Below are 27,386 nucleotides of genomic sequence, written 5' to 3' on the forward strand. Positions count from 1 at the left end.
TATACCGACTACATGATTCGGTAGTGTTAACCGACTAGAGTATATAGTATGAATTTGAATATAAAAACTAATGGCAATTTGATAAGTAGTAGCACTTTTTCTTATAGTGGAAAATTGTCTAGGTCGATCCATTTATACAATCAAACGGAAATGTCCCCAATTGAATTTTAAAAAATATATATAATAAACAATTTTAATTTATGGACAATGACTTTCTTAGCTCATCGACCCTTCTCTCAACCCATATAAATAAAGAAGAAACAAAAAAAATATTTATATTCATATTTGTTTGGTATTTTATGATTTGTCTCACATAAACAACATTTTATTTTGTGAACATGTAAAGTTTCATAAATATTTTAAAGTGTGCAATTATGTTTGAATAAGAGCTAAACGTGAATTCTTTAACATTGGATTCCCTCTTGCTACCAAATTAATGTCTTTCAACAAGGGGATTTGTTTTCAAAACCTTCTCACCATGAAGGATGCTCTTCACATCAAAGAAAATTTTGTAGCTTAAAGTATATGGAAGGCTCAAGAGGCTATTAAGCATTGGATTCTTTGAAATCGCTTCTTTATTATGGATTTAATTTTCTTTAACCAATACGACATTTGATGCTTCCCTCTTTTACAATGTCAAAGTAACCCCTTAGCACATTTGACATGGGTGAGCACCTTGTGGTTTCATAAGAAATTTTTCCAATGTAACCAATATTTATTCTCTAAAACTTTTTATTATTATGTAACATAATGAGACTAAGGATAATCTTCCTCTTCGTAATTAAGACTATAAGACTTTTGAAACTACTATAGGGGATATTTCTACCACTACTATATTTGGCACCAATTTCCGATGAATGTTTGTTGAAATTTTGATTAAATTTTGTCAAATTACCAACGAAACACCCTTACAAATTTGGTCACAAAAAATTCATCAAAAAAGCAACAAATGTAAATTCGTCAAAACCTTGACCAAGCATCGTCGGACAATGCCATGCAAAATTGAACTGGTTTTCATCGGAAAATCAACAGAAACTAATATATTTTAGTCATCAATTTTGTAGTATACTAATATATTTAAGTTATCAATTTGGTAGTATACTAATATATTTAATGGTTAATTTAGTCATTAATTCTTGTTAACTGGTCATTTACTTAGTCATGGTAGTCATTTATTTAGTCATTGTAATCATTAATTGTCATTTAAATATCAATTGATTTATGTCTATTAGTAGTATATTTAGTCATTTGTGTCAAAATTGTTTAGAGATAATGACTATTATTCATAAGTTTGGATGTCATCTAGATATGAAATGTTGCTTAAATCCATTTTAGTTCAAAATATTGCAATATTGTTACTAAAATGTCCACTATTATTACATTTAGAGTTCAAAAAAAAAAGTTGAATGTGAAGTTACATTTATTTCCATATGAATGTTTATACTATCAAACTCCCAAATAAATTATATATATTATTTTTTTTATGACTAAACTATATTCATTTTAATATAATATAATTACATAAACTATTTAACATATATATAGTGATTGTTATATAGAATAATATATATTTATATATAACACTTATATATTATTTTATATAGAAAAATTAAAATATTTCCAATAATAAAAATAAATTAAAAATTAAAAAATTAAGAGGTTGCAGCCCCCCTGCGTGGCAGCTCAGAGAACTGGGTCTACAATGCCCCATGTAAGGGGAGGTCACAACTCTTAGAGCTACGAAACCCATTTACATGGGGGGTTGTAGCTCTTACTGCTACGACACCCCATTACATGGGGGGTCGCAACTGTCCTCTCAAAATCGCAAAACCCCATATAAAGTTGTGTCGCAACCCCCCTGGGGATTGCGACACCCACTTACATGGGGGGTCACTGCTCTCAGATTTGTGACTCCCCATGTGAGGGGATGTCGCAGCCCCATGGGGACTATGACATGCTCTTAAATGGGGGGTTGTAGGTCTCAAGCTGCGACAACCATTTTTCATTTATTTTAAAAAAACCAAAAATTTTTTTTAAAAAAATGATAAATATCAAAACATAAATCTTTATAAATAATAAAATGGAGATTTTAATTTTCAATGTATTAAATGGTCACCATTTTTTCCAAATCTGCACCAGCAAACAAAAGAAAAATGACATTAGATCTAGGATTTTATTAAGAAAACAAGAAGGAAATAAAAAAATCTCAAAAGATAGAAGTTTAATAATATCTCTCATTGCTCTATTGATGAAAACAATTCACTTTTAAAAAATAAAACTATTTATTCTAACTGATAAGCATGGAAATGAGATCCTAAGCCAATGGATACAAACTAAGATCTCAAATATCCATTCCATAATATTGGAAAATCAAAATTGTAAAATAAGTCTAGTTCTTAGTGTGCATGCATAAACTAATGAACCCTATTTTCACTCCATTACAATCACCTTTTTGCCTCTTACTTTACCTCTCTTCATTATAGATCCTTCACTTTTTCATCAATGTTATAGGAAAATTGCAATCTAATATTTTAAAAGTATACATTTATCTTTTCTAAAAATTGAATTTGGTTATAATTCAAAAAGGTAATGTTTCTTTAATTTATGATATAAAATTTGATCAATTCAATATAATAGAATAAATTTTATATAATAATATATTTATTAATGTTATTCTTTACTTGTAAAATTTATAAAGTATAGCCATAACTTTGATATACATACACAGAAATTATTATTTGCCAATATTAATTAACTTAAGACTTAAATACATCATAATCATCATCATTCATATAAATTGACATTCAATAATATAATTTACTGAATTAAAATAAATAACATGTTAATAATTTTTTTCTTAAAATGAGCCTAATATATGCATTTAATTCTTAAAATATTTTAATAATAATAATAATAATAATAATTTTGGTACTAATTTAAACCAATGTATTATTAATAGTCACTCTTACCCTAATAAATTTTCCATTTTCCATTATCTTGACTTTCATAGCTATCACACACTATGATTAGATATAGTTCTTATTCAAAACACATATAAAACATGCACAACACAAAAAATAATCATACCCTAGATATACACAATTTATGTGTCCCTTCTCCAATGCACATATTCTATGAAAACCACCTTCTTCCTATACTCTCCATGTCTAGCCAAATATGACATATGTGATTTATATTATATTTAAAGGTTGCTCTCAAAATAATTACACTCCTTTAAATGTTACCTATAACTATTATTTAATAATTATAATTTTTATCTCTATCAAATAGATTTTGATAAATATTCTTTATTAATATCATTTCATAATAAAGAGATCGCAATATCCTTATCTTTCAATTTCTCTTCAAATTTAATTTCACTTTGGAAAAAGAGATCTCATAATTAACTACCACCATTATTTGAAGATAGTAGTTTTTATAGATATTTGTCAATAAAATAATTTAATTCAATTGAGTGGAACATTTTATCTTTTGACTAAAAGTAAATGTTATCTACCTTGTAAAACAAAATTAATCACAACCAAAAATATTATATGCATTCATTTAAGATTCCAATTGGTATGTTTGGTGAGTAATAATAGAATCACATTCTCAATAATAATATTATACATTAATATTGTAATTTGATAATATGTGGTGTATTTTCAAAATAAATGTGATAGAAACACATAATTTTGGTATATTAAGTAAGAAAGAATTTGAGTTTGTAGATTCAAAAAATGAAAAAAAAAATTCTTAAATTTATTTGAGATGTAATTATTAATCATTTTGTTGTAGCTATTTTCTATAAGAATTGATTTTATAGAGATTAAGCATTAGTTTTACTAATTACTTCTAACTGAACAATTTAAAATCATAATATAATATCATATATTAGCATGTCACTTACTTAAAATTATAATTTCACAATAAATTGAATGGTAATAATAAGCACTCAAAGTATTCTTTTGATTATGTTCTCATTTCATTATAGATCTATGATACCAATACAAATTAGAGAAAAAAGTATTTTTTTTATAAAGATGTCTCATAGGAAGTGATTTTGACATACATTTATCTTTCTAAACTTAGTTCATACTTTGAAAGTTGAATTCTCAATTAATCTTATAGAAAATATTTTTATTAAATAGAAAATTAACAAATTAAAAAAAATATTCATCTACTACTATTCATTTTAATTAAAACAAAATATTTTAATAAAAAAATTGATGCAAGTAAGTAGTATTATTTTTGAAATCAGCATGTTGTAGATTCAACAATTTTCCTTATTTTAAACACGTTCTTATATTATTCTATTATTATTGTTTAATAATTTCATTGTATAATCTAATTCAAAAATATATATCTTTAATATTGAGATGCACCTCAATTGCTTTTTCATTAACAATTTATTTCTCTAAACATTTCTTGCTACAAACTTTTGATCTGAAAACTTACTTCGATCAAAGATAGAAAAAACATTAATATTATATCGTTTCTTGCTACAAAGTTTTGATCTGAAAACTTACCTCAGATCAAAGATAGAAAAAACTTTAATATTATTAAAATCCATAACTTAAATGAAATCTACAAGAGATGGAAAATATAGTCAGCTAATATAAATCAAGAGTGTAGTTGAAAAGATTCTTCTTAACGTCCAACCCTTTAAAACTCCAAAAATAAATAAATTTCCATTTAATACTGTGAAAGGAGTTTTGAAAAAGAAAATTCAATTTTATAGCATGAAACGAGTTTTGAAAAAAATCCCACTTTACTATCATGAAAGGAGTTTGAAAATGATCATTATAAAGACTCAAGCAGCAATACGGCACTCCCTAATAAATAAATTCTACTCTAAAATAATCTCAAGGTTAAACAGAAAACCTTAATTTCTCTCTGTAATGGAAGATGGACCTTCACATCTCTTCTTGTAGGTGGAAGAAACAAAAAGCAAGCCCAGGGCAAAGAATCAAAGGAGGACATCTCTCAATAGTAAGTAGTGAGAGAATCCAGCCGCATGAAAGGAGTTTGAAAATGATCATTATAAAGACTCAAGCAGCAATACGGCACTCCCTAATAAATAAATTCTACTCTAAAATAATCTCAAGGTTAAACAGAAAACCTTAATTTCTCTCTGTAATGGAAGATGGACCTTCACATCTCTTCTTGTAAGTGGAAGAAACAAAAAGCAAGCCCAGGGCAAAGAATTAAAGGAGGACATCTCTCAATAGTAAGTAGTGAGAGAATCCAGCCGTATGTAACAACAAATCCTCCAAACATTTAAAATCTTCAATATAGTCAATCGAAACCTCAAAATCGAAACCTTGACATAAGCTGAAATAAAGAAAGGGTCACCAAAATCTTTTGAAATTTTATCTTAATTTTAACTAAACATAATTTTCTATTCAAGATTTGAAATCGCGAGCCGTTTAACTCATTGGAAAGGTCTCTAAAAGTTGGAAGCGAAGTCCTAAAAGAACTGCCTACAGCAATATTCTAAATGACCCGCCAAAATTTCAAGGACTCAAAATACCCCGAAGACCTTCAAAAACACTAGTTACTAACATGCAGAAAAACTAGAAAAAATATGAAAAATATTTTTTTTCAATATTTCAAATTTGCTTCTGATCACTGATACATATACTCCTTGAACCAAAAAGAAATCAATTTAAACCCTGCAATAACAAATATGTACTAAGATAGTCATTTTGGGAAGCTCCTGTAAGGCAAATATCTCTCAGGTGCTTATGGGTAAAACCTTGACTTCGTGGCAACCTACTAAAGGGAAGAGAGCATCTCCTGGATGAATTATAACTTTACTTCATATATAAAGAAAATAAACTATGTTCCACACTTTTTGTCAATGAATGATATAACATCAGATCTGGTAAGTTCCTGTATTTGCTAAGAGTAGATTGAAGATTGAAGGAAAAGCCACAGCAGACAATTATATTTATACCTACATATACAGAGCAGTTAGTAGAGAATTGGCCCGTAGATTGAAAGGTTGAATGCCCGGCGAGCGCAATCTTATGCCGGCAGTTTAATCACAAGATGACTGTTGATTTAGATATATGCTTCCTCTTTACGTTATAATCCATTATATAAAAACCAAAAGGTTTATAGTAATATAATTTCAAACAAATTATAACAAAACATATCATTAATTAGAAAGTTAACTATCTATCAATAAATAAGCAATATATCTTAATTAGAATATATATTTAAATAATTATGAACTTATAAACGTAATCTTAATAATAAAGAATTGAATTATGAGAAGAAGGTAGAATTTCACATACTGTAAAATAGTACTCTTGTCCATATTTTATTTAACTCCATAATTTTACATACTGTAATGTAAACCTCTTATCCATATTTTATTTCAATGGTTAGAATATCGCTGCTTGGAATAGACTATGTAATCCTTCAAACGGTAAGGAATATATGTTCGAAGGGTACCTCAAGCAACTGACTCTTATAATTCTATGCTTCCCATAACGGACCACATGACAGAAAGGGATCCACTTCCTCATAGATGATATATTCTCCTGGTGGTGATGTGGCATCTATTGGATAAACAAGTTGATCATCGAGAGAACCAGTGCCCATGAGAAATACAAGCTTACCATACTCAGACCGCATTTGGTTTAGCTCTGCCTTTGTGGTTGCCAATTGGGATTCCAGCTCAGCAATTTCCTTCTGCAGTTGATAAACTTCAGCTGCACAGCCATAAATGGGATCGTTCACCCTTGCACTCGCTTCATACAGCATGCTATTTAACGCATCTCCTCTTTTGTCAGCTTCCACCTCCTGAAGCAACAGCACATTTTATTCAATTTTGCTTCACCTAAAATTATAAATGACATTATCAGCACATTCACTCTCTCTTAGAAAGATAAAATTGTTTATCATATGCTTGTAAAAATAGCCCTATTTAAACATCATCAAGTTCACTAGACAATTAGATTTCAATTTTAAATAATTAAATATGACAAATATTTAACACTTTTAAAGGAAAATGAGATATGCAATTACCATTAACTGTTCAGATATTGAAAATAATAAATTGTAAAAAACATCAGAAAGTATAAATGTATTAGGAATCAGTTATTTCTGAATTAGATTGTGTGAAATTTTTTGGCATTAACATTTTTGGATCACACTGCAAGATCCATCATTTTTTATCCTTTCTTGCAATCTGATGGACCACCAAGTGTGATGAGAAACGTTGACACAAAAAAAATTCACAGAGTCTAATTCAGAAACAGCTGATTCCTATGACATGGATTGTGAAAACTTAATATTTGTAATAAATGTATCAACTAAAAGTTAAGAACTTATTAAAACAACACGATTTTCAAATAGAAAAAGATATCAAAAAAATCTGAAGAATGAGAATTAAAATTCAACAACATTTTCCAATACTCTACTATTTTCAAGAGAAAATCAAGATCCCAACAAAATAGGCAATTTGAAGGAAAAACAAAAGGAAAGATCAAAGCATTATTAAGAATCCACAAAAATTATTTGGAATTAATGATAGACAAATTTTTAGATTCCATGACATTCTAATTGCATTTACATAAACGGCCCATTCTATTAAACAATCTACAACAATATCTCTTCTCTAAAAATATGAACACAAAATTTGGAACAAGGTGAAGAATTTGTTTTGCTAGAGATCCTAATCTCCAATAAAATTAATCAAGCTTCCTTTTATTTGAAATGTAGAGGGAATCTATCTCACATTTTTGTCAAAATGCCTGAGCCTTCATTTTATGATTACAACCAATCGCCATAGCTAAAGGGGAAAATAAATGAATAAAACCTTCATTATCCAATCCAACCTCACAAATCTCAATTGTCTCAAGAATTGTAAATGTAAAAGAGATATAACTTCATCTTAATAATACTTAACTAGAATTTTTTTATTAATTTGATCAAAAATATTATATCAAATATATTCAACAAAGTTCTAATAGCCTTGAAAGTTCTAGCACTTCTTCAACCAAATTTGCAAAATGATGAATATGGGACAAACAATCCATACCACCAAGAAATTTAACTCAATTTTGATCATGTATATTGCACTACATCTAATATGATTTAGTAGCTATTACAAAACTCAAACTACTGAAGGCCAAGGCAACTACTTTTTTGAGGCATAGAAACAAAACCCCAGCTGATTAGACTACATATTTTTAGTAGTCTTTGTATCTCTCCCCAAAAATATTCCTACAAAGAGAGTTAAATTCTATTAAGAGATGTAGCATCACAAATTGTACTCGCCTATAATTTTGTCCTCTTGGACCTCACTTTGACACTTTAGCTTCCAAGGCTTAACTGAAGTGCTAATTTTTCTCACATAATCTAACAAATATTCTTTTTCACCACCTTCATAGTCTGCCTAAAACCTGAAACATCAATTTCCAGGACCATGGTGCTAGGCATGACCTCTCAAAAAGGGCCCAATTTGGGGCCTCATAATGGTCACATAATTTGGGCAAGGACCTAGATCCTATGTCAAAAATTCAATTCATTTTTTGACAAGCAACTACAAAATTAGGTCTACCCCTCTCATTTGAAATCGAACCTCATCCAAGATCTCAATTACAATTGAGGAAATTCAAGTGAGCAAGTAACCAATTTTTCATCAAGCATTGGAAAAGAAGTGAAGCCAAGTTTCAAACATTAAAGATGACATCTATGATCCATGTTTTATCAAGAAAATATACATGAAATCCTAATTCCTTTGTGAAGGTCAAACAAAAATTCATTGAGCTATGTCATTAGTGTTTCAAGAATTTTCAGAATTTGCCTAAAAAGGAAAGTTTTTACTATAGTCTTCTATTGCATTTAACAATTCAAATTCATGGTAAGCTCCAAAATCAAGGTTTGACCTAAGATGAATCCCTATTCCCAACATATTTCCCTTTCTTTCTTTTGCTAGAATAGGTATGGAGTTGTACTTGGAAGAATCAATAGAGTTCACAATGATGGATAGGTTCAACTTTTGATGGTGGAAAGTTCAAAGGACCATGCCAAATTAATATTACCAAGTCTCAAAAAATCAAGTCAAACTTTTGAGAATATATTGTAGATAGCTTAGTTTGCCTAGATCTAGGTCAGTGGATCCATGCAACATTTATAGCTTACTATTTCTGTCAAAATACTTCAATTATCACCTATTTTTCCCTAATTATCAAACAATCAAATGAATTCAATTTTAGAATGACAAAGGCCCCACCCAAAGTCTGTAAAACCGATTAAAATCTCATTCTTTGGAGGCTAGATATATTAGCTCCTTCTCCTTCCAAATGTAATGTTTAATTAGGTCATTTAGTGATTTTATTATCTTAATCCAACCTTAACCCTAACTTTTCCACCCTATACATTTTATGTGAACCTGACTTCTTACAGTTTAATTTTTTATTTGTGGTCTCAAATCTAATTTGTATGCACTTTCAAATTCAAGCTTGTTCTCATAAGCTTTATTTTCAATTGAATTTCATAAATTTAGAGGTTAAATTCATGAAACCCTAAGTTATAATTAAACTTGTGGGTTGCATAATTTTGATTTATTTTCTCTGATTTGATTGTTTATGCATTTTAAAATTCAAACTTACTCATAGATCTCATTTTTAATTGAATTACATGAATTTAGTGGTTAAATTCACTGTTAGAAGGCTCAGTACTAGAATGAAGAAGAATAAAAGAGAAAGAATTCATTACTTATACTTTTGCAATCATAATATTTATAGATACCTTCGGCTCACTGCTTCTAGTAGCTAACACATGAAATATCACACTACTCAACACACTAGTCATCAAACAATCAGGAAGATAGATCCTCTTTTGTATACCTTCATTGTATTTCACTCTCTTTCACATACACAACACCCACATAATCCTCTATAAGTTATCTATTATTTATATCATCCTCACATATGAAAATTTTCCCAATATCAACTGAGCAACTTAACCAAACACAGTTTAAATAAGATCAGCACTAAATATTATTGTGGTGGGAAAGAATGTAAACTAGACAACATCACATCTTAATCAGGATGAAAATAATTACCAAACACATTATGAAAAATTCCATAATCATCAAAGCAACAATGTGAAGATTAAACACCTGAGGTCTACCCAAGCTAGAGTAAACACTATCATACCTGAAATTATGCTTCTGAAGCCCAACAACACATGCCAACTGAATAGAATGAAGCTAAGGTCATTATCAACTTAACCCCAAAACAACAATGCCAGAAATCATAATATAGAGAAAAGTGGAGCATGCATTTCATATGGAAACACTATGAAACATTGTCAAACATATTGATAGACACAACTTTTTTGTCACAAAACTCTAGAGCACCAAATCTAGAATATAACATCTCTATGCATAGCTTAACAACATAGCTAGAAACTGCAAGATAAATATACAACATATAAGATATGCAAAGCAAATCTCTTAGCATAACTACACAAAAAAACTCAACAAAACTTATACTAATCAGTCATTAATGATAACCAAAACATGTTAATATCAATGAAAATACATAAGTATTTCATTCTATTCAACTTTGCAACAATCTCCCCCTTTTTCATTGATGGCAAAACATCAAGAACAACAATAATAACCCTCATACCATAATCAAGAAACATATGCATTTTTACATTCTCTCCCCTTTTTCCTAATATATTATATTCTCATTCTCTCCTCCTTTTCCATAAAGGACAAAGGCCTTGATAAAAACATTGTTACCTCATTATGTTCAACTCTTTAGAAAGTTGCAACTACACCAAGATCCCCCTAAGAAGAAGTATCAAATCATTATTTTAGAATAGTAGTATTCATGAAATTTAATGGAATAATGCATCTCTATATGCATTTAGTTTAGAAAAGGAGATACAATAACCCCCAATTTCTCTTGAAGATATTAAAAAATATCTTTGGCAAGAGCTTTAGTAAAGATATCATAAATCTATTCCTTTGTAGGCAAATAATAAAACATTACTTCATTCTCCAAAAAAATTATCCATCAAGAAGTGTTACTGAATTGAAATGTGTTTCATTCATGAATGTAATAAAATATTTTAAGAAATATTAATTATACTGGTATTGTTACAAAAGATAGAAATAGGTTCATCACCCAATATTCCAATGTCCTTCGAAGTTTGTTTCATCCATAATACCTGAGTATGAAAATTAGCAACAACAATATACTTGACCAAGATAGAGATAATGAATCTTGTTTCTTACTTGACTAAGCAAACAATCAGAGTCCAAGAAAAAATGCACCCCCACTAGTACTTTTCATGTCCACACAACAAACCTAATCTGCATCTATGTAGGCAATAAGAGTCAAATAAGATATTTTGATGAAGGAGCATCACTACTCTATGAGTAATCTTGCATCAACAAAAAATATTTCCTTAGTTTTGTTCGTGTTCATTTCTTGTAGTAGTTTTATGTGTTTCTTTTAGTGTGTTTTGGTAGCTGGTTCTTTTTTGTTACGGATAAGATTTTTTTATTTATAGGCTTGTTCTTGTGTATTATTCTAGATTTTTAGTTCATTTGGATTATTTTCCGATGAGTCATCACTTCCGCATTGGCTATTCTTGATTCCCAAAGTAATTTTTGAGCTTATTGTCTATATTGGTGATTACATCTCATGAAAAATGATTTCTTGGATGGTGGATCCATTTGGTACCTTTCTCGATGTTCTTGAGTCCTTGGCCAACCTTTCGTTTGATCTGTGCTTCTTGGTTACTCTTTTTCGGAGGATTTTCCTTTCATTCTTGGGGCTGACCTATTTGCACATTTCATTTTCCTTTTTTGGACCCAGATGTGCTCCTGAGGGTATATATTATTATATGTCATCCTTAGGAAGTAGTTCTAAGGTTATGAGTATCTCGTCTCTGGAATTGTAATTTGGATACCTCTTGGAGGTCCGAATGGATTGTAATCTGGCATGTAGTCTGAAACTGGGTATGTTAGCCCGCATGTAACTTGATGATTACTAGATGTTCTATGATGTTAATATGATGATGCAAATATCTGATTTTGTATTTTATCTATGTTTTGTTATTGCTTCTATTGTGTTACTTTTGTTGCATGATCTGGTTTGTTCTATTTGAGGATCCACCAGACCATGGTTGTACCAAGTGGTATTAGAGTTCGTTGCATGAACCTTGAGGCATTCCTTTGGGTGAACAGATCGTCGAGTAGAGGTAGGTTGTGAGTTGTGTTTCATAGATTGTCAAGTGTGAGGAAACTGAAATTGGTAATCAAATCTATGAGTTGAGGCAATTGCACTAGAGAAAAGGAGGAGATGCCACCTAGAATGATGAACCCCCATAGGGTAAACCAGATGATGAGGGATTTCAAGAATGAGATGAGGAAAAAGATTCAAAATGCATTAGATGGTTTGCAGAGGAATCCAAAATCTAAGGATGAATATGAAAAGGCTAGAGAAGAGCTTGAGGTCGAGGAAGTTGAATGATTGAAAGATGAAAGAGAAAAAAGATTTATGAGAGTGGTGGCATGAGTGATCAAATTTCATAAGGTGGATATTCTGAAATTTTCTAGGACACTAAATCTGGAAGATCTAATTGATTGGATCAGAAAGTTGGAAGACTAATTTGAGATTGAGGATATTAAGGACCCACAAAGAGTCTAGTTGGCATAGACTAAGTTGAAAGGGTATGTGGATTTATGATGGGAGGAGTTGTAGAGAGATAGAGTTGAGAATGGTGAGATGAAGATCACTTTATGGAGACATATGGTACCGAGATTTAAGGCTAAGTTCATTCAAGGAGACTTACATTTAACATTTGGAATGAGAGGAGTATGCTAAAGATATTCATAATTGAAGAGGCTTACCAATATGCTTTGAAGGTTGAGGAGAATTTGAAAAGAAGATAACAAAATAACCCTAGAGTAAACGAGAGATATAAAGGGTAGATGAGTGGAAGTGTAGAGAAGCAGAATGTTGAAGAAGAAAAAAAACCTAAGTGGATTAAAGAACTGGACCAGAAGACACATAGAAAAGGGAGTAGCAGTAGATAATTCTTGGCCAGATGTTTCAAGTGTGTAGAAACTAGATATAGATCTTTTGATTTCAAGCAAGGGATGGAAAGGATTTATGTGGCAAATGAGGATTAGGAAGTTAGACTTATTAGTGAGAATGTGTTGGAACTGAAGCAGGGAGAATCCTTTATATTTAAAAGAGTCTTGATGGAGCGGAGGAGTGAAGATACCATATCTAATCAGAGGAAGGATCTTTTATGGACTATGTATAAATTTGGTGGTAAGTGTTGTAAAGTTATTGTGTATAGTGGAAGTATTGATAATTTTGTGTGTGGGGAGATGATAGAGAGGCTTGGATTGAAGAGACTTAAGTACCCTTGCCATTACCATCTAAATTAGTTGCAAGATAATGAGAAGTTATAAGTAAAAGAGTTGTGTTTGGTGAATTTTAATATTGGACCTTTTAGGGATGAGTTCTTATGCAATGTTTTGTCTATGAGTGATTATCATGTTTTGTTGGGAAGACCTTGGCAGTTTGACAAAGGACCTATCTATGATTGTAGAAGAAACCTAATCACTATTGAGAAGGATGGACAAAATTTAACATTGGCTTCTTTGAGGGAGGAAGAGAAGGAAGTGAGGAATTTGATCCTTGAGAGAATGTGCAGTGCTGAGAAACTAGTTGTAGAGGTTGTGTCAGAGGGTGGCATGGATTTGCAGAAGGGTCTAGTAGATAACTCTGAAACTCAAAAGGAACGAAATGGAAATAAGGTTATGGTGGAAAAATAGATGAAATATTTTGCTGAAGAAAGAGAGTATTAATTAAAATAGTGTATAAGTCTGAAGCAAGGGAAGAGAAGTAAAGATAATTAGGAGTTAGAGAATCTAGTTGAGGTTCCAGAGGAGGTAAGGAAGAGGTTTGCAGACAAAGAAGATGTTTGGATCGGAAATGAGCATGAGATTTATATCCCAAATCCTTTTAGATGTTCATGACTTGCCTCTCATGGAACATCTCTTTCTACTTGGGGTGTCTGATGCAGGAGCATCCCTAGTCTATGAGAAATATTGCATCAACTAAAAATATTTCCTTAGTTTTTCTCTTATTTAGTTCTTGTAGAATTTTTCTATGTTTCTTTTAGTGTGTTCCGGTAGTTGGTTCTTTTTCATTACGGATCATATTTTTGGTTTCCAGGTTTTTTCTTGTGTATTATCCTAGATTTTAAGTTCATTTGGAATCTTTTTCGGTGAGTCATCACTTCCATATTGGTTGTTCTTGGTTCCCGGATCAATTTTTGAGCTTATTGTCTATGTTGGTGTTTCCTTCTCATACTGAGAAATTTCTTGGTTGGAGGATCCATTTGGTGCCTTGCTTGATGTTCTTAAGTCCTTGGCTGACCTTCCATTCGATCCGTGCTTCTTGGTTTCTCTTTTCCATAGGATTTTCCTTTCATTCTTGAGGCTAACCTATTTGCAAATTTTTTTTTTCCTTTCTTGGTAAATGTAATATGTTGTTGAAGACCTAGATGTGTTCTGGAGGGTATATATATTGTTATATGTGATTCTTAGGAAGCAATTCAAAGGTTATGAGTATCTAGTCAGTGGAATTGTAATTGAAAAGCCTCTTGGAGTTTAAGATGGATTGTAATCTGACATGTAGTATGAAACTAGTCATTTTATCCTACATGTAACCATACGTTCTATGATGATAATATGATGATGTGGATATCTAATTTTACATTTTATCTATGTTTTATTTTTGCTTTCATTGTGTTAATCCTTTTGCATTCTCTAGTTTGTTCTCTTTGAGGACATATCAGACCATGTCTACACCATATTTTAGGGTACCATAAACCATAGTCTTTTGTTCCTTTCAAGTATCGAGAAATTATTTTCATTGCAACAACATGTCTCTCTGACCAATCTTGCTAAAATCTAGCACAAGACAAACAACCTACAGGATATCTGGTCTAGTAGCAATCAAGTGCAATAATTCCCAATCATTGATCTGTATATGCTTTGATCAATCTTTTTTAACTGAACATATTTTCTCAACTTACTACTAGTAGCCATAGGAGTACATGCAAGTGTAGCATTTTCCATTCCAAAGTTCTTCAACATTTCTTTGACATACTTAGATTATGAAATAAATACACCATCTTATTTCTGATTAACTTGTAAACCAAGAAATAAATTCATCTCTTCAATCATAGAAATTTCAAACTCTTCTTGCATTTCATCATAAAACTTCTTGCACATACCACCATTTCCTCCAAAGATTATATCATCCACATAAACAACTACAATCAAGATGTCATGTTATACAACCTTAAAACAAAGATTGTTGTTAGTAGAACCTTTTTGAAAGCCTTGCTTTAGCAAATACCTATCAATCCTTGAATACCAAGATTTTGGAGCTTGCTTCGGTCCGTACGACACATTCTTCAATTTACAAACTATATCTGGAGTTTCTAATAGATTAAATACTTCTAGTTATTTTATGTATACTTCCTCTTTCAGTTCTCTATTTAGGAATACAAACTTCACATCCATCTGATAGACCTCGAAATCCTTACATGGTGCAAAAGCCAAAAACATTTGGATAGCTTCCATTCTTGCTATAGGAGCATAAGTTTTGTCAAAATACATTCCTTCAATCAAGCAATAGCCTTTACATACAATTCTTGCTTTTTTTCTCACTATGTGACCATCCTCATCCAATTTATTCTGAAATACCCATTTAGTTCCTATCACATTCTTGTCAACCAATCCTAGGACAAGTTCTTGGGAAAGTCTCATTTTTCTCAATCTATTCCAATTATTCTTTCATAGCTTTCATCCAATGATAATCAGTGCAAGAATCCTTTACTATTTTTGGTTTGATTTTAAAAATTAAGCATAAGTTTACCTATTCATCATTAGCCTTACTTCTTGTGATAACACCTTTTTTCTTGTCTCAAATAACCTGTTTCTCTGAATGATTCTTCTACACATATATCAGTATCTTTGGAGCAATTTTTGGAGTATCTTCCTTATCACCCTATACCTTAATTTCTTCATCCTTTTCTTCTTCTAGATTTTCTCATAGACTTATCAGATTCATATCCGAACTCTAGAACCGTGTCGTTTGAAGTGTCTTCATCAAATTTTACATTTGGACTATCAACAATTCTTCTCAATATTTTATTGTAACATCTATAATATTTTGTTTAGTAGAGTAGCTAGGAAAACCATCTTTATAATCTCTTGTGTAAAACTTTCCTAAATTTTATTCTTCTTGAAATATCATTTACTTCTAAATACTTTGAAATATTTTATAGATAGAGTCCTTCCATACCAAAGTTAATAATATGTCTTCCCATGATTCCTCCAAATCTATACTCTATTAAGAGTGTATACTGTAGTGTATATTGCTTCCTTCTAGTAGATTTCTTGTAGACTTCATTCATTCTTCATTTTTCTAGTAGCCTCTTGAATTGTTCTATTTATCCATTTAGCTACACCATTCTGCTATGGTGTCCTAGTAAAAAACAAGAGTCTTCTCATCCTATGATTTTCATAAGTTATTGAATTCATCAGTAGTAAACTCTCCACCTCTATCAGACCTAAAACATTTGATTTTTTTGTCTCTCATTTTCAACCATGACCTTGAATTTCTTAAAATTTTCGAGAGCTTCATATTTTTCTCTTAAGAAAGTAACAAAAGTCATTTTAGAGAAATCATCAGTTAAGAGCATGAAATACCCATGACATTATTGACTTCTAGCTTTGGTTAGACCACAAAGATCAGTGTGCACTAACTCCAGCAGTCCAATAGAAGGTTGTTCCCTAACTTTGAAAGTTCTCTTTGTTTATTTTTCAACTTGACATTCTTTGCATATATCATTAGTAGATTTTGTGATCTTTGATAAATCTCTCACAACTTGAATTGAGCTAATCATCACCAGATTCTCAAAATTAATGTGACACATCCTCTTATGCCATAGCCAACTCTCAATAATTTGTTTCATCAAGTAGAATCCATAAGTAGTCTTCAACTAATATATATTTCCATATGTCTTCTTTCTTGCTGCAATCACAGTTCCAGACCTTTTCCCGATCTCACACACATCATCCTAAAAAAACATTATATTCATTTCCATGCATTTTAACAACACTCAATTGGTTATAATTTAATCCTTTAACATATAAAAAATCACCAATATTATGTATGCTATCAAATCTGATTAAACCAATTCCAACTATGCTAGTTGTTTGATCATCTCCAAATCTAACAACTCCTCCATTAAATTTTCAAATCTTTACAAACTTACTCTTGTCACTAGTCATATGATTTGGACATCTCCTATCAATAACTCATTCATCTTTATCTAATACAATAGTACTTTCTTCTTTAGTAGCATCTTCGAGAGTTTTTTCCTTCACAACTTTATCAAGGTTAGTAGAATGAGATTCTTCTTTTAGAGCCAAAAATAAACATTCACTATGTTCTTCATTATAAAATTCATAATGAGTAATGTTTGCATCTTATTTAACATAGTAGGCCTTCTTATTGAATTTTCCTTTGAATTCGTTATTCTTTTGAGTTGCAATTCTATTAGGACATCTAGAAGCATAATGATCTATCTTTCCAAAGCTGAAACACTTAAAGAATAAATTACCTTTGTACTTTCTGACTCTTTTCTTCATCCTCACAAAGTTCACCTCAATCTCATCAAAGTTCTCTTCAACAAGTTCCTTATCTTTTGCTGATCTAGTAGCCCTAAATATTTTTGTTCTTGCACTAGTAGTACCCAATTCTCTCATCTCAAAAGCAATAAAGAGCTATAGAAGCATTCTCTCATGTACTTACTTTGATTCTATGATTTTCCTATTGCTAAAAATTTAGAGCTATAAGGTTTAGTAAGAGTTTTGAGTACCTTTTTCACAACTTCATCTTTCCGTAAGTTACCTCCAAGACCTTTAATCTCATTCACAACATCATAGATATCTTCTATAGGTAGCTAGTTATATTGTCTTCTTCTTCCCTCTGCATGCATTCATATTTAGTTTTAGCATTCTCCAACTTAGTTTCATTAATAGTATCATTTCTCCTTCATAATTACTTACTAATTTATCCCAAACTTCATAAGCAGGTCCTAAAGATACAAACTTGATTAGATTAGTCTTAGAAAGAGCACTAAAGATAACATACCTTCATTTTTCACTGTCTTCAAAATCCTTGATCTCATTCGGAGTGTTCACCCTAGTTTTCAGTTCAACATACTTCTTTATAACAGGCTTTCATGCTTCATAGCCAAGAAAAATTAGGAAACCTTACATATTCATTTTCTGAAAAACCATAGTCAAATCCAACAAACATAGGGATTTTCAATTTGTATTCCATTAGGATCTCCTCAAGAAGTTAAGCTCTTCTCCAAGGAACTATGACTTTGATACTAATTGTTTAATATTCTAACTCACAATACAACTAAGAGGGGGTGTGAATTAGTTGTATAAAATCTTAAATATATTTCTCAAATCAGATCTACAACAACTTAACTTTAACACATAATCTATAGAAAGATATGAACATGAAACACCAAAGAATGCCATACACAATGAGACATTATATTTTACATGGAAAACCTTATTGGGTGAACAACCATAGAGAAGATATTCTAAATATATGAACACATGTTAGGGTGACAACAATTAAGGTGATTTTTATAAAGCAAGGCTCACTATTACATGGATCACTACTCAAGAGAAAGAAAGAGAGGCTCACTGCTAGTGGGCTCATTGCCTAAATCAAGATGAATAAAAGAGAAATAATCTACCACTGATGCATTTTTACAACCGTAAGATCTGTAGATACCTTCAATTCACTACTTCTAGTAGCTAACACATGAAATCTTACACTACTCAACACTTATGACCAACTCAACACACTAGTCATCAAATAATTAGGATGATAGATCCTCTTTTATACACCTTCATCACATTTCACTTTCGTTCACATACACAACACCCACATCATCCTCTACAAGTTATCGCTTATCTATATCATCCTCACATATGGAAAGTCTCCCAAGGTTAGCTAAGAAACTTAACCAAACATAATTGAAATAAGGTTGGCACTAAACATTCTCGAGGTGGAAAAAGTGTAAAGTGGACCACAACACATCTTAATCAAGACCAAAATAATTATCAAGCACAATATGCAAAAGTACATAGTCATCAGAGAAACAATGTTAAGTGTAAACATCTGAGGTCAACCAAACCTAAACTAAACACCATCAAACTTGAAATCACACTTCTAAAGCCAAAGAAAATGTGCCAACGAAGGTAAGGAAATTTTAACTTAAATCTGAAACTGTAATGCGACAAACCATAATGTGAAGAAATGCACAACATGTATTTCATATAGAAAGAAAGTGAATCACTATCAAATGCACTAGTAAACACAACTTCCTTGTCATAGAAATATGGAGAACCAAATCTAAAAATATAACATCTCTAGACATACCTTAACAACACATGTAAGCCTCAATAATAGATATACAACATAGAAGACATGCGAAACAAATTTCTCAGCATAACGTCATAGAAAAATAAACAACACATATCAATTAGTCACTAATGACAACCAAATCATGTTGACATCAATGACAACACATAAGCAACTCATTTTGATCAACTTTGCAACACCCTTGACTCACGTGAAAACATTTCAAACTTTATGTAGTGATTTTGCACATGACCAAAGACTTATGGCTAAATTGTTTACTAGAAACCTTGGCAATAAATATTTTGAATAGCATTATTGTTTGTCTCCTTATTCTATCACTTTTTTCCAAAAATTGGCTAATGCTTTTGATAAACAATTTTAAAATAATATTGGTTCTAAGATTACTTGGACTGATTTGATTTATTGTAAGCAAAGAGTTAAAGAAAAAGTGACTGATTTTATTGCTAGATATAAATATTGGTATTCTCAAATTTCTTATCTGATGCCTGACCATGATGTTGAAAGAACGTTTTTATCTGATTTCCAAAAAGATATTAGAGATAAAATTCTATTTCCTGAGTTTACTTTCAATATGCAATTGTGTGCAGTGCTTCATAACAATCAACTTCAAGTGAGTCAATTTGAATCACTCCTTCAATTACTCTAGTTGATAATAATGGGACTTCTCAACAATGTTTTTCCAAGTATAAAAGTATTAAAGGATACATCAAGATAATGACAACATCTATACATTAGTGGTAGCCATGACATGAAGTGTGCCTCCTTTATCTAAATACTTTAAAAAATAATTCACTCCTCTTTTTGAGTCTTTACATAGTATAAAGTCAAGGTTGATAAAAGCTAATGTGTTAAAACTTCCTCTCATTAGATCAACTAACTCTTCCATCGCCACCCTATCATGATCCTACAGCTATTTGTCAATATCACTATCAAGCCGGCCATGATGTTAAGAATTTTTATACTTCGAGGAATAATATTCAAGACTTCATTGACAATAACACTATATCTGTAGTTGGTTTGAATGACAATGGAAAAATATCAATTGTTCCTCCTAATCAAAATCTCTAAATCTTCACCAATTCTTTGCCTTCTCACTCTACCAATGTTGTTGAGTTTGAGTCTCTTGAATTTTCTCCTAATGACCTTGGTATGGAGTCTGGTAATATTGTTAATCTTATGGATAAACCTATACCTCCTAAAGACTTATGCATTACTTTTTTTCCTAGTGAGACTATTATTGCACCTGATGGCCCATTATATATTACTGCAAAGATCAATGAAAAACTCTCACAAGGAGTACTCATTAATCTAGTATGTATGGTGAACATGATCACTAAAGAATATCTTTATATTTTACAATTTCATCAAGGAACAAGTAACATATGATAAATCTGATGTTATGGCCAAGGTGTATGATGGTTTGTCTTGCCCTACTATTGGTTCTATTTCCCTTCTGGTCAAGGTTGGTACTAAGAGCTTAGATGTGACTTTTTCTATCATTCCTACACTAAATCAAATTTGTGTGATGTTGGGATATCCTTGGTTCTTTGAACCTATGCCTTTTGTCATTCATAATTGCTTGAAATTCTCTTATAATGGTGCACTATCATAACAATTAATCATAGCCTTTACCAATCCATGGAAAATCATGGAAATTTCACCCCTTGATTACTTTTTTCCTAAACAACTTGATCCTATTAAGCCTTGAAGTAGCAACATTTTTCTATCTTATCAAAAGCGAAAGAATGAGATGATCATATCCTCGAGTAAGCCTAGAGACCCTAGACCTATTATGTTGAATAGACCAGAATACTGAGAAGAGGGTGGTGGGAGAGAGAGGGAGGGGGGGGTGTGTGGGTGAATTAGTATTCCCTGAACAAAACACTCTGAAATTCTGAAACTTAATTTGATCTCAACTAACCTTAGCATGAAATGATATATGTAATAGAAATGAAATGCAAAACATACACATCTAGAAGAGACAAACTAGAATTTTAATATGTGACAAACCCAAATGGGAAAAACCACGTAGAGGGTTAACTCTCAAGATAATATAAATAGTTATATGGAATTACAAAGGCTCATTGCTAGAGGGATCACAACCCAAATTGCAATGGCTTCCTATCAAAAGGCTAACTACTAGAAAATATATGAATGAACTAAGAATATTGCATCTGGATATGCATAAGATGAGATCCTATTAAGCTTAGACATGAGTGTCCACTTAATATAGCATTCATGATGATAGATCTTAATATAGAAAGAAAGACAATAAGGTCCCATAGGTATTCCTCAAAAATCTAGACTTAGTCGAGTTTTTTCTTGTTTTCCTTCGTAAATTTAAAAGGCTTTACTCCAACCTTCACATCATGTCCTAGATAAATTAGTTTCAGATACTCTTTACTCTTGGTTACGTAGATCACTTTAACTTCTCAATAGTGGAAGTTTCTTTGCAATCTTTCTGCTCAAAATTGATTTGATTTCAATTTCTGTAAAGCCTGAATCCCATTCAATTAAGTTAAGTTGTGAGTAATAAATCAAGGACATTCCAGACCATCGATTTAGTAATGAAAAATCAGGCCAATGTTCCCTGGTTGCCAGGCATTTACAGAAGGAGAGGAGGGTCAGATAATTAGGTGACTATTTCAATAAAACAAAAATTTCAAATAAATCTTGCCTTAATGAGACTTCACATTCTTAGGACTATACAGAGTCGTTCTCTATCCAAAACCGTGTCTATTTATATAAGCCCGAACTAAATTCTTGTGCGTATGTGATACCTTGGGAAGCAAGTAGTAAGAAAGCCCAACAAAGTAACTTAGACATTAAGAAGCCCTTATGTCTGTGGAAATAAGTAGCACTAGAACAGGACGTCTCGTAAATCTAACGTACTTTGAAAATTAAACCAACCAGATAAGACCATCTGTTGAACGCAGGTTCTATCAGAACTATAACTACTAAACGCTCCATAAACTAAACTACTAAACTCCTCATAAGATATATAGAGCTTTTAAGATTTATAGGAATGAAGCTGTGCGAAATTTTTACTATGAACATATTTTATGGTGGATTATGTAATATGATTCGAAATGTTGATTAAAAATTTAAATCATACAATCGAATTAAAAAATCATCAAAGCATCAACACAAATTAGACAAACAAACAGAGTCAAGCCAACACGCTTCATAACCACATTCAGCTTAAAAAAATTCAGCAGCCGCCGTTTAAAAAATCAATTAAGATGCTGTTGTTATGTATCTGCAAATCTTGGATGCCATACTATGTGAATCACAGGTATCATACCATGTAAATTTTAAGTCATGCGCAAGGAAATAAATTTTAGAGAAACAGATGGTACCTTTCAAAAGCAGGTGAGTTCTGTTGCTAATTCAAAAGCTGTTTGAACAATAACTAAAATGAGAACATGGATAGAAATTACTTGAAGCAACTTGATGATATTTTTGGCTCCAAATACTTTCTGCACGATGGTGAATTTGAGAGGATCATCGGGAGGAAAATGTGGAGCCAAAGTACATTCTTGTGAGCATTTCTTGCGTTGCGCTCTACAGGCTCCGCAGGATACATTTATTCTTCTTGCCATGTCTGGTGCTAATGGAACCCTAATGTGTGGACTAATAAACCATTCCTACGCTTGTTAAACTCCTGATTAGAAAAATGGTGTGGACTACAATCAGAAAGAAGTTGTTTATCGGCTAATAAAGATTTTCAAACTACTGCAGAGAAAAGTACCTGTTGGACGTGCAAGACCCATTTTTTCAATTGAAACACATGGAAATGCCCGGTTTATGTGGAAATATGAGAAGAAAAACGAATAGGAAAATAAGAGAAAACTATCCAGGCAAGTTGAGTGGGAGGCGGCAATCGATTCCGTACTTGAGAAAACAATGCCTCGCCGACACGGGTGTCAACATCATCATTATTTGATCCACAGTCATTATTTGTTTGGGGCCAAAAGTATTTTTCATCTGTACATGTTTTACCATATTTAATAATTACTATTGTGCATTCACTGTTTTGGATAGATGCATCCGCACGTGAAGATGTCGTCATCTACTTTTTGTTTATACGGCTAAATAAACTAGAGAGTTTTTAAGGTATGAATTTTATAATAATATTTAATAAGATTTTCAATTTCAAATAATTAAAAGTATTTTAATATTGTAATAATTGTATTTGTTGGTTAGTAAATAGATTAGTTATAACATATAAATTTATAAGCATGTGGGATAATAGTTTGTAATAGAAAAATAAAATGCAAATAAGGTGTCTCACAATTTTAATGAAAAAATGAAGATTATAGCTATTAGGGTTGGTTATGGGGCACAAGTTTGATTCATATTAAGAACAAACTATGACTAGTATAGTATAAGTTGAGTTGATTAGGGTTGATATTGACATCAATTTTGATTCCTATTAGGCACAATTCCTACTAATATAGTTGAAGTTTAGTTGATTCTTGAAAGCATATATTTGTTAAAGATTGATGAACACAAATCTTTTGAATTTGGATATTAAGACCTTAATAGTGTTGTTAAAGTTGATTTTGTTTTATAATAAAATTTTTAAATATTGATGACCTAGTGACTTGTGAGTAGAGCAATTAAAGATTTAAAATCAACCCCTCACCTAAAAGAAAAGCAAAAGTGTAAATAAAATAAAATAATCTCAAGATAAAAGACATCCCCTGGAAGTAAATTTGATAAGATTATATTAGGTTTGAAGATTGAAGAAGATTTGAATAATTTAATAATTTTATAACACTTAAAAATATACTTCTTAAAATAAAATAAAAATTCAATTGTAAATAACAATTTATATATATTTATATGAAAAATATATTTAAAAATGTGAAAAAAATAACAACTCTTATGTAGATTAAATATTTCAATTGAATATCTCATTGAAACAATTAGATGTGAAAATTAGTTTATCTATTTTTATAACAATAAAATTCTTAGTGTTGTCCATTGAAATATCCCCAATTAAATTTTTTAAAAGTCTATAGTAGAAAAAAATCAATTTATGAACAATGATTTTCTTATTTCACCGACCCTTCCCTCAATCCATATAAAGAAACAAGAAACAAAAATTAAAAATATACAAATTTGTTTGGCATTTTTGGATTTGTCTCACATAACGAACCTTTTATTTGATGAAGACAAAAAGTTAAATAAATATTTAAGCAAGCAATTATGTTTACAATAAGAGTTGAACATAATTTCTTTGACATCGTATTTCCTCTTGCTACCTAATAAACAAGTGTTTCTAAAAGGCAGTTTATTTTTAATCACCATGGAGTGTGGTAAACCGAAGGAACAAAGTAACTTAGACATTAAGAAGCCTTTATGTCCGTGGAAATAAGTAACACTAGAACAGGATGTTGTCGTAAATCTAAGGTACTTTGAAGATTATACCAACAAGAAAAAGCCATCTGTTGAACGCAGGTTCCCTCAGAACTTAACTACTAAACACACAATAATCTATATATAGTCTTTAAGATTAAAATCCATTAATATAAAGAAAAAAAATTAAATTAAAGTTGTATGATGTTTCATATTGTATGATATGAAATAAAAAATTGATGAAAAAATTCATCATACAATGGAATTCACAAATTATCAAGTTATATTACCAAAAAAATAGGTCAATGGAACCAAAAAAAAATATCACATGAAAGCCAACAAATTAATATGCGCCTTCACCTAAAAAAGTGGAACAGTGGCTGTTTAAAATATCAAATAAGATGCCGCTGTTATGCATCTGCAAATCTAGGAAGCCATACAATGTGAATCTAAAAACCAGGTAATTTCTATTGCTAATTTAAAAGCTGTTTGAACAATAATAAAAATGAGAACATGGATAGAAATTACTTGAAGCAGCTTGATGATATTTCTGGCTCCAAAAACTTTGTGCACGATTGTGAATTTGAGAGGATCATCGGGAGGAAAATGTGGAGCGAAAATGCATTCTTCACAGCATTTTTTGCGTTGCACTCTACAGGCCCCGCAGGATACATTTATTCTTCTTGCCATGTCTGGTGCTAATGGAACCCTAGCATAACTATTTTATAATGCAGGCTAATCAACCATTCAGACACATTTTAAATTCCTGATTAGAAAAAAGTTGTGTACTAGAATTTGAAAAAAGTTACGGGCTAATAAAAACATTTTCAAACTTCTGGACGGAAAAGCAGTTGTTAGGCATGCAAGATTCATTTTTTCAATTCAAACAAATGAAGTACGGGTTTATGTGGGAATATGAGACGGAAAAGGAATAGGAAAATAAGAGAAAACTATTCATATCAGTTGAGGGGAATGAGGCGGTCGATTCCGTACTTGAGAAAATAATGCATCGCCTGCTATTGGTGTCAACATCATCATTATTTGATCCACACTCATTATTCGTTTGTTGTTAAAAGTATTTTTCATTTGTACATATTTGACCATATTTAGTAACTATTAATGAGTATTCACTACTTTGGAATCTTGGATAGATGCATCCGCATGTGAAGATATCGTCATCTAGTTTCCGTTTATACGGCTAAATAAACTAAAAGTGTTTTTAAGGTTTAAATTTTATAATAGTAAGGAGATGTTGCTGCTATGCGATCATCCACACCACTTCTGAAAACAGATTTTATATCAATACAAAAGCTTATTACTAGCATTTCGATGGTTCTCTTTTATGTCCTTACGGCTTCTTTATGTTTATATGTGTCTAGATGTAATAGTTTGGAATTATGTTTTTCAGCTGTTTGGTATTCTACAGCTATATAGGGGAAAGGAACCAGTAGTTGAGCATGTACCAATTGTTGTGAGGGTTGTTGATATCTTTTGTTCCAAAAATTGAACAAATAAAACCTATTGTTTGAAACAAAAAATATCAATTTTTGTTAGGAAATGTACCAACAGTTGTTAGGAAATGTACCAATAGTTGTTAAAAAATGTACTATTATTGTAAAAAGTAACCAATCAGGTGATGCCATATCAGATGCACAACTATTAGGGCCTGAAACCTTAGTTATAAGCAGGGGACTTGCCACAACTCATTCATAATATTTTAATATTGTAATAATTGTATTTGAATTTGACAAATTTAAAAATTGATAAGTCAATTGACATAATATATAGACAATTGATGTTATATTGAATTGTAATACTCTAAATTTCACTCTTTCAACCCTTACTAATTTAGAATTTGTGTTATTATTGATTTTTTATATTTTATTTTTTTAGGTTTAATGGTTGAGTTTTAAAATATCATACTTCAATAAAATTATTTTTTACTTATTGAATTTTTATTCTTTTATATTATTTCTTGTGTATTTCATTTAATAAGACTTCACTTACATAATTTAAAAAAAAAAAAAACAATTGAATTAACATTTACAATTGATGATTTTTATAAAACATAGTTTAATAAATATAATTAGAGGTAAGTGGAAGTGAAAGTAAATTATTTTTTTGATTTTAATAATTTTTTTATTTTTCATTATAATAAACATGTAAAATTTATTCAATAATTAAAATAAATTTAAATTTTATTATTGAAAAAAATTATATTATTAATGATTTTAATTTTTATGTTTTATTTTATTTAAGATCAATTATTCAATTTTAAATTATCATACTTTCATCAAATTAATTTTACTTATTATACCCAAAAAAACCCATTCTTATGTATCTCATTTAAATTTAATTATTAAAATTAAAAAATAATTCTTTTATTGATTTTTTATTACTTTTCATTATCAAATATTTCTTAACATTGGAAAAAAAAAATTCACTTGATTTTGATTGGTTTCTATTAAAAGGCTA

At 30.7% G+C, this 27,386-nt stretch overlaps 1 protein-coding gene across 1 annotated transcript; it reads right to left on the reverse strand.

Moving 5' to 3' along the window:
• Window positions 1-6,320: 6,320 nt before the first annotated feature.
• On the reverse strand, window positions 6,321-23,208 carry LOC131064494 (LOB domain-containing protein 1). The gene is made up of 2 exons (XM_057998647.2): window positions 22,988-23,208; window positions 6,321-6,813 (listed from the first exon to the last, which is right to left on the reverse strand). The coding sequence occupies exons 1-2, from the start codon at window positions 23,147-23,149 to the stop codon at window positions 6,487-6,489; spliced, it is 489 nt and encodes a 162-aa protein (XP_057854630.1). The 5' UTR covers window positions 23,150-23,208; the 3' UTR covers window positions 6,321-6,486.
• Window positions 23,209-27,386: the final 4,178 nt, after the last annotated feature.

Source organism: Cryptomeria japonica, chromosome 7 (genome assembly GCF_030272615.1).
Source record: "Cryptomeria japonica chromosome 7, Sugi_1.0, whole genome shotgun sequence".
Classification (NCBI taxonomy): Eukaryota; Viridiplantae; Streptophyta; class Pinopsida; order Cupressales; family Cupressaceae; genus Cryptomeria; species Cryptomeria japonica.